This window comes from Mastomys coucha, unplaced genomic scaffold, assembly GCF_008632895.1.
Source record: "Mastomys coucha isolate ucsf_1 unplaced genomic scaffold, UCSF_Mcou_1 pScaffold22, whole genome shotgun sequence".
NCBI classification, from domain to species: domain Eukaryota; kingdom Metazoa; phylum Chordata; class Mammalia; order Rodentia; family Muridae; genus Mastomys; species Mastomys coucha.
The window spans coordinates 124,076,906-124,085,544 of record NW_022196905.1 but is presented as its reverse complement, the minus strand read 5'-3'; the positions used below and the strand labels follow the sequence as shown (position 1 = coordinate 124,085,544).

Below are 8,639 nucleotides of genomic sequence, written 5' to 3'. Positions count from 1 at the left end.
CCCCCGTTTTCTCTTCCCTCTAGCCACAGGATAGGAGGAGAGAACTGACTCCTGCCATTTGTCCTCAGGCATCCACATGTGAGCCCACACACAGGCTCAAACACACATGAACTAATAAAGTTTTTAAAATGAAATAATAACGATAAAAAGTATTTTTCCAAACAGGCCACCTGAGACTGTCTCGAACAAAACAGCTATTCTGTATAATGCCCACAGGAGGGCAGTAGAACCCTCTCTAGCAGCACACAAAATAATGTTTTTATAAAGACACATTTCACGTCAGCCTTACTCAGTCTCTTCGTAGAAAGCACTCAACAGTCATGACCCTCATTCCAGGGATGCTGGAAACACACTCATCCAAGAAGGGCAGCCAGGGGAGTCTGGTCCACACGTCTCCAGTTCGAGTCTACCCTAACACCTACCTTCCCTGCCTCTAACACATTGACTGTGCACACTGACTGCACTGACGAGATTTGTGAACTTGCCAGAGATAGACCCCATCCCTGACACCATCACCATCATTCACTTTACGCTAGTGCCTGGCATCCAACCAAAAGCTGAAAGCCACAGGAACTCCAAAGCAGCTCATAAAAACAGCACCAAAAAAATAAAAATCAAGCTTGCTTCATTACCAGAGTGCTCGACAATTTTTTCGACCTCAATTGTGAGGTCCTACATGTGAGCTTACAATGTCATGTCACAGTGCTGGATGTGCCTGAAGTCCACGTCCTCTCACCACAGTGGAATCTCCATCCTCCAGAGGCAGGCAAGGGCTTTAGGGCCCTTTGAGACCACAACCCACAGACATTGCACCCAACAGAAGAAAGCCATCTACCATTCCATAAAGGAACAAAGAGAGAAGGGGAAGGAACTAGAAGGCTGACAGAACTAACTGCTAAAGAGGGTTTCTGGAATTTTCTTTAAACACTGGCAAGACAAAGGAGAGGCATGGTGCACAGGGTTCACCTTGGCTGTACCCGTCTGAGATCCGTAGAAAATCTTCACTCCAGAAACGTGCGTCTGCTTCTTCTGAGGGGAGAGGGAGCTGTCAGGAGCTCCTGGGACACTTTTCTCTTGGGAACGAGTGACCTTAAAGATGAACAAAGGAAGAGAATCCATCAAGACTCAATCTCAGGCAGAGGCAGGCGGATCTGTGAGTTCAAAGCCAGCCCTGTCTACAGAGATCCAGGACAGCCAGAGCTACAGAGAAACTCTGTCCCGAGAAAAGGAAAAAAAAACCAACTCTCCCTCACTTTGAGAGGTACGAGTATTAACACAGACTTTGACCTGGTGTGTGACTCTCTTCATCTTTCTGCGTGTAAACCCCAGCTCATCCTCTTAACCTAACGGGGTCCCCAAAAGGCAAGAGCCACATCTTCCAAACTGCATGACACCCATTTTCTGCAGCAGAAATCTGTAGCCTCCCCTTGGCCTTTACGGAGGACTGGTTCCAGGATAGACCAGCATACAGAGCTGCAGGACCTCTTTCTTTACCCTCCTCAGAGCACTCTCACAAACAACCATTCTACCATTCCATCCAAGCCCATCCTGGGCAACCTGAGAGCAGCCCCATGGCCTTTAAAATCCTCCCTCAGAATGGATGATGGCTTCCCTGCAGCTGCAGAGATGGAGTCTGATGCTCAGGGAACCTCCCACCTTCTACAGACTCTAGCTCCCTCCAAGACCGAAAGGACACATGGGATTACAACAGAATTACATACATCTGGCCAGGAGGAACAAGATTGGGGGATGTACTGGCTTGTTTTATGTGCCAACTTGACACAGGCTGGAGTTATCACAGAGAAGGGAGCACTTCAGTTGGGGAAGTGCCTCCATGAGACCCAGCTGTGGGGCATTTTCTCAATTAGGGATCAAGGGGGTAGGGCCCCTTGTGGGTGGTGTCATCCCTGGGCTGGAAGTCTTGGGTTCTATAAGACAGCAGGCTGCCAAGCCAGGGGAATCAAGACAGTAAGGAACATCTCTCCATGGCCTCTGCATCAGCTCCTGCTTCCTGACCTGCTTGAGTTCCAGTCCTGACTTCCTCTGGTGATAAACAGCAATGTGGAAGTGTAAGCTGAATAAACCCTTTCCTCCCCAATATGCTTCTTGGTCATGATGTTTGTGCAGGAATAGAAACCCTGACTAAGACAGGAGAGCAACCTGAATGTCAGCTGAGTCACTGGGCACCCCTCCTCCTGTGAGGGAAAGTCAATAGTCAGTCACCAAGTTTGTTCTCTTGCAGTCAGCCCAGCTCGGATGGAGACAGCTGTTATGCACAGAGGATGACCCATGAGTATGTATTGACACACACAGAGACCACCACCACCACTACCACTGGTGCTCTGTGTGTGTGTGTGTGTGTGTGTGTGTGTGTGTGTGTGATCATCAAGGACTAAAGAGAAGAGGGTGCTGGATTCCCTGGAACTAGAGTTACAGGCAGTTGTGTGTCACCTGATATGGGCTGTTATGGGCTGTGGGAGCAGAGCTGGGGTCCTCTGCAGGAGCACACATGCTCTCAACTGCAGAGCCATCTCTGCATGCCCACAGTCAGCATTTTATGTGGATTCTGGGAATTGAACTCAGGCTGTCAGGTTTGCATGACAAGTGCTATAACACACCGAACCATCTCCCCAATCCAGTTGCCAAATACCTTCTATTCTATTGACTTAATCCTAAAAACCATGAGGATATGGTGGGCAAATTGTGCATTCTTATGTTCTGATCTGTGTATAAAGGAATGATTACCCTAATCCTTAAGGGTGCAAAACAACTTTATTTTTCTCATATATTTATCTGTTTATCTAATCATTTATCTCTTTATTTATTTTTATCTTTTTTGTTTGGTTGGTTGGTTTTTGTTTTCTGTTTTATTGAGGCCGGGTCTCTCTACATAGCCCTGGCTGACCTCAAAGTCACAGAGATCCAACTGCCTCTGCTTCCAGAGTGCTGGGATTAAGGGCATGCACAACCTCACCTTAATATTTTTCTCTTTGTAAGTTAAAATTCCATTATAAAAATCTTTTTGTGAGCAGTGGTGGCACATGCCTTTAATCCCAGCACTTGGGAGGCAGAGGCAGGCAGATATCTGAGTTCAAGGCCAGCCTGGTCTACAGAGTGAGTTCCAGGACAGCCAGGGCTATACAGAGAAACCCTGTTTCAAAAACAAAAACAAAGAAAAAAATCTTTTTGATTCCAACTTAGGCCATTATAACATAGTCTTTAAAATCTTAAGGGAAAAAAAATTAAGGCATTAAAATAAATCTAGACTGGGTTGGTGAAATGGCTCAGCGGGTAAGAGCACTGACTACTCTTCCAAAGGTCCTAAATTCAGTTTCTAGCAACCACATGGTGGCTCACAACCATCTGTATTGGAATCTTCTGGTGTGTCTGAAGACAGCTACAGTGTACTTATAATAAATAAATAAATCTTTAAAAAAGAAATCTAGACAAACAAAAATGTGATTTAATACCCTGTGGGCATTAGGCATTGAGCTACCTGCTGGTAATCTCAACACTTGGGAGGCTGAAACTGGAGGACCCTCAATGTTCAAGGCTAGTGGCTACGTATTATGCAGCCAGGGATACATTTCACAGCTCTGTCTCAGGCTAGGTGGGTAGGTAGGCAAAGGGTCTTATGGCCAAGCCTGCTGACTGGAGCTCAATCTCTGGAACCTACATTATGGAAGGAATAAACCAGCTTCTGAAAGGTGTCACCCCTCCCCCAACACAGACAGACAGACAGACAGACAGACAGACAGACAGACAGATATCACAGAAGGAAGGAACCAACTCCTGGAAGGAGTTGCCCCTCTCTCGCACAGACAGACAGGCAGACACACACACACAAAAAAAAAATATGTGAAAACCAAAAATTAAAAAATAAGAACTCAGGGGGGCTGGAGAGATGGCTCAGCGGGTAAGAAGACTAACTGCTCTTCTGAAGGTCCTGAGTTCAAATCCTAGCAACCACATGGTGGCTCACAATCATCCATGAGGTCTGACACCCTCTTCTGGTGCAGCAACCATGCACTTACATATAAGAATAAATAAATATTTAAAAAAAAAATAAGAACTCAGGCTGGAGTGATGGCTCAGAGGTTAAGAGCACTGACTGCTCTTCCAGAGGTCCTGAGTTCAAATCCCAGCAACTACATGGTGGCTCACAACCATCTGTAATGGATTCTGATGTGTGTGTCTGAAGACAGCAACAGTGTACTCATATACATAAAATAAAATAAATCTTTAAAAAATAAAAATCAAAAATAAATAAAAACTAAAAAACTAATTAAAATTAAAAGGTTCCTTTTTAGCTTTTCTGTAATTTTATGAAAGCTTTGAAAATTTGTCTTTCCTTTTGAAAAAGAAAGATGGAGGCAGGTGCTGGAGAGAAGGCTTCATGTTAAAAGCACTTGTTGTTCTGGCTGAGGACCTGAGATCAGTTGCCAGTGCCCCCATGGTCATTTACAAGCATCTGTAACTCCAATTCCAAGAGACCCAATGCCCCCCTTTTGACCTCCAAGGGCATAGACCTATATGTGGGCAAAAGACTCATAAATGTAAAATCCTTAGTAAAAAATAAAGATGGAAGGGGAGGTGGATCAGGCAGTCCAGATCCATCAGTTGAACACACACGCACAAGCTAACACGCACCCGGAGGACCTGAGTTCAAACCCCAGCACCCACACAAAAAGCTGGTTGTGGTGCCACATGCCTGTGATCCCAGTGCAGGGGAAGCAAAAAAAAAAAAGAAGGAATACTGGTTCACCGGCCAGCCACCATGGCCCAGTCTGTAAACTCCTGGTTAAATGGAAGACCCCTCACAAAATGAGATGAGGTGGCAGAGACATGACTCAGCTGTCAAGAGCACACACTCAGCTGTCCCCAGCACCCATACCAGTCACAACCACCTATATGTCCTACTCCAGAAGATCCATCACCCTCTTCTGCCTTCCACAGGCACTGTACACATACCCACACATGGGCCTAATTAAAAAGAAAGTCTTTTAAGGGGAGAGATTGAGAGAGAAAAAGCAATCCCAATTACCTGCTTCTTGATGATGATCTGGACACAGATCCAAAGGGTTAGTCCCAGGGCACAGCCCGTATATATGTAGAACCTGTTCATCCATAGCGACAGCAAAGGCGAGGAGAAGTCCCACACATCCAGAGGAGGACCTGAGTTTAAAACCACACAGATGTAACAACACACACAGCCACACAGTGGTTGATGTGTTAAGAATTATAAGCCAGTTGATGTGTTAAGAATTATAAGCAAACGTCATATTCAATGATCTAAGAAATGCAGATGGTTTGGGTCAGTTTTTGGGTTGAAACAAAGTCTCATTTTGGAGACTAGGCCACCCTCAAACTTACAATCCTCCTGCCTCTAAGTACAAATGGCGCCATGACTGACTCTTTTCGTTGTTGCTATTGTTGTTATTTGTTGTTTTATGACAAAGAGCCTCTCTATGTAGCTATGGCTGTTCTGGGACTCTCTAGGAAGACCAGGGTGGTCACCTGGCCTTTGCCTTCCAAGTGCGGGGAGTAAAGGCATGTGCCACCATTAAAAAAGATTTATTTGCATTATTTTCAGTTACATGTAGGCATGCCAAACCTTGGAGACCAGAGGTGAACCCCAGTCCTCTGGAACAGTAGCAAGTGTTCTTAACCACTAAGCAATTTCTCCAGACCCCACCTGACTTGTTTTCAATCAGAGCCTTAAACACAGAAGGGGAAAAGATTTTTTTCAAAGGACTAGAAATCTGAAATTTATTGTTTACAGGTGCTGTTCAATAGACCCAGAAGTCCCAAAACGTGTATAAGGAGTTACCCCCACCACTACCGCCGCTGAGGTTAGACCAGTTTCCATCGAATCGTATCTCTAAGTCTCAGAAAGGGGGAAAAAATCTAGTTAGGAGCACGGGCTGGTCCTCCCTGCTCCCAGGAGCGACGACCTCCTGCTAATATGTGCGTTCAGTAGGCTGAGGTAGGAAGAACACCGCTAATTTTTAAGGCTAACTTGGGCTACATTCGAGTTCCAGGTCAGCTTAGACTACACAGCAATTTCCTAATCCGACTGGGTAGTGAGTTCCTGGTGCGCCTCAGCTATTCACTGAATGCCGAGCCAGTTGCTATACAAGTTGAGTTCCACACCTGGGCTACAACGGTGAGTCCTGAGCTAACACTGAGTTCTGAGTTAACCCGGGATACAAAATACGGCCCTTTCAAAAGAAAAACAGAAATAAAATAAAAGAAGAAAAAATAAGATACAATTAAAAACAAAAACAACAACAAAAAAAATAATAACACATCAAGTGCAGCAACCTATGGCCCTATGTGGGGAGGGAAGCTGATTCCTCCTGCCCGCCCGAGACCCTGGCCAGCCCAGTCTCACCCATGCTCTGCGGAGCCCGAGCCCCGCAAGTCACTGGCAAACGCAGAGGGCGCGGGACTGCGATCAGGAGGCTCGCTCGAGTTTACAGAGCCAGGGAAGCCATGCCGTCCGCAGGCCTGGCCGCATTGGCTACAGGGGACAGAGGCGGGCCCAGAAGAAGAAACGGTGCTAGCGGAAGCTCTAACTTCCTCTCTGATAGGCTCAAAAAGAAAAGAGGCGGGACCAGAAAGAAACCATCGCTCTTAACCCAGGGAAAGATGCTAGAGCACTTCCTGTACTTCTCGGATTGGCTCAGAGTGGAAAGGGGGCGTGCCTTGGGAAGCTCGGTCCAGACCAGGAGACAGAGGACATTTCTATAAAGAAATAAATTACAGCCTGGCATGGTGCAGACCATTAATCCTAGCACTCTAGAGGCACAGGCAGGCGGATCTCTGGGGGTTCCTAGTCAGAGGACAGCTTAGTCCGCATAATGACCTCCAGGACATAAGTATGCCAGGGGTATAGAGAGACCCTGTCTCAATAAATAAATAAATAAATAAATAAATAAATAAATAAATGGAAGAATTCAGCTTGGTGATACAGGCTTGTAATTTCAGCGCTCTTGAGGCTGAAACAGAATGATCACGAGATTCCGGATAGCTACTATTTAGAAAAAGAGTCTCACTTTGTAGCTCTGGATGGCCTATAACTTGCTTATGTAAAACAAAATAGCTTCGAATTTACAACGCAATTAGCTTGCCTTTGATTCCCAGGTGCACAGGTGCATAGGCCGAGAGTTTTTATTTACTTCTTTAAAAAAAATTTTATATATATACATATATATATATCACTGCTCTTCCAGAGGTCCTGAGTTCAATTCCCAGCAACCACATGGTGGCTCACAACCATCTGTAATGGGATCTGATGCCCTCTTATGGTGTGTCTGAGGACAGCTACAGTGTATTCATATACATAACATAAATAAATAAATCTTTAAAAAATAAATCTCTAAAAAAAAAAGTTAAAAATGAGTGCAGTCTCTGGACTCTGCAGAACTATTCAACCAAAATACCGAGTTTCCACCGGAACAATAAACATTACTCACCAGCCTATAGGCATAGCTGGCGCGTGTAAATGACATCATCACTGACAGGACCTTTGAGGGTGGAGAGGCCGTAAAAGTCGCACTGCGCAGGCGTAGTTACTTTCTTATCTACTCCCAGGCTAGTGCGCCACTTGACGCATGCGCAGTAGGGCAATCGGGTGTGTAGTAGCTGCTTTTCCCCCTCCGTCCCGGAAGAGCCGCGCAGTTCTTGGACGTTAAGGGTTCGCGCACCTCAAAGTCGTTTGAGCCGAGCACTTGGAGTCCCCTCGAGCTCGAGTCTGTGAGCAGCCACCATGTCGATCTTCACCCCCACCAACCAGATCCGACTGACCAATGTGGCCGTGGTGCGGATGAAGCGGGGAGGGAAGCGCTTCGAAATCGCCTGCTATAAAAACAAGGTCGTCGGCTGGCGGAGTGGCGTGTGAGTGATCCTCTGCCCAGAGTTCAGCGGACTGGCCACCCCCGACCCCGGCTCTTGAGAGTCACGGGTACCTTTCAGGACTGGTTTGCCTGATTCATATTGGGTTCTGATTTGTGATTTTGTTGGTATCATAAAAACTGCCAACGACAAACTACATCAGAGCCGGGTGGGATTGATGGCCTAAGCCTGTAATCCTAGCGCTCAGGAGACTGAGGCAGGAGGATTGCTGTGGGTTCCAGGCCAGCCTGGAACTTGTGTGTGTGTGTGTGTGTGTGTGTAAGTGACCCTGTCCTAATAAAACAAAGCTTCAGTCAAGAGGACCTGAAATTGCAGTGGCCTCTTTGATTAGTGATTAAGACAGGAATCCGACACTCCAAATCCTCTCACCAAGAAAAGAAACATTGTGATCAATTTCCAGGGATAATAATCGGGAAGCTAATCCTACACCTACAAATACTGAAATTAGTACAGCAAACGTCTCTCTCACACACACGCACACTCAGAATCCCATTTCCCAAAGTGCATAAGTGTCTTCACTACTGCCATCTAGGGACAGATATTCCAGGATAGAAGCACACCCCACCACACCCTGAGTTTCCTTACATAAAACAATGACGTAGTTTTTCCCTCTGTGGTGAAGTGGGAGAATATAGATAATGTCCTGCGCACGTAGTCACCAGAGAGAGAGAGAGAGAGAGAGAGAGAGAGAGAGAGAGAGAGAGAATGTAGTGTGTGTGTGT

The 8,639-nt window shown here is 46.1% G+C and overlaps 2 protein-coding genes across 2 annotated transcripts in view; one reads left to right on the top strand and one right to left on the bottom strand.

The window, feature by feature from the left end:
• Positions 1–6,568, bottom strand: part of LOC116068498 (S-adenosyl-L-methionine-dependent tRNA 4-demethylwyosine synthase TYW1) — an 85,256-nt gene extending 78,688 nt beyond the window's left edge. The window contains exons 1-3 of the mRNA XM_031338123.1: positions 6,395–6,568; positions 5,045–5,175; positions 967–1,089 (exon numbers count right to left, since the gene is read on the bottom strand). Of these exons, the coding sequence (XP_031193983.1) occupies positions 967–1,089; positions 5,045–5,175; positions 6,395–6,398 (258 nt within the window). The 5' untranslated portion in view covers positions 6,399–6,568. The remainder of the gene's footprint in view (positions 1–966; positions 1,090–5,044; positions 5,176–6,394) is intronic.
• Positions 6,569–7,583: 1,015 nt separating this feature from the next.
• Positions 7,584–8,639, top strand: part of Sbds (SBDS ribosome maturation factor) — a 9,279-nt gene continuing 8,223 nt past the window's right edge. The window contains exon 1 of the mRNA XM_031338122.1: positions 7,584–7,899. Within this exon, the coding sequence (XP_031193982.1) occupies positions 7,772–7,899 (128 nt within the window). The 5' untranslated portion in view covers positions 7,584–7,771. The remainder of the gene's footprint in view (positions 7,900–8,639) is intronic.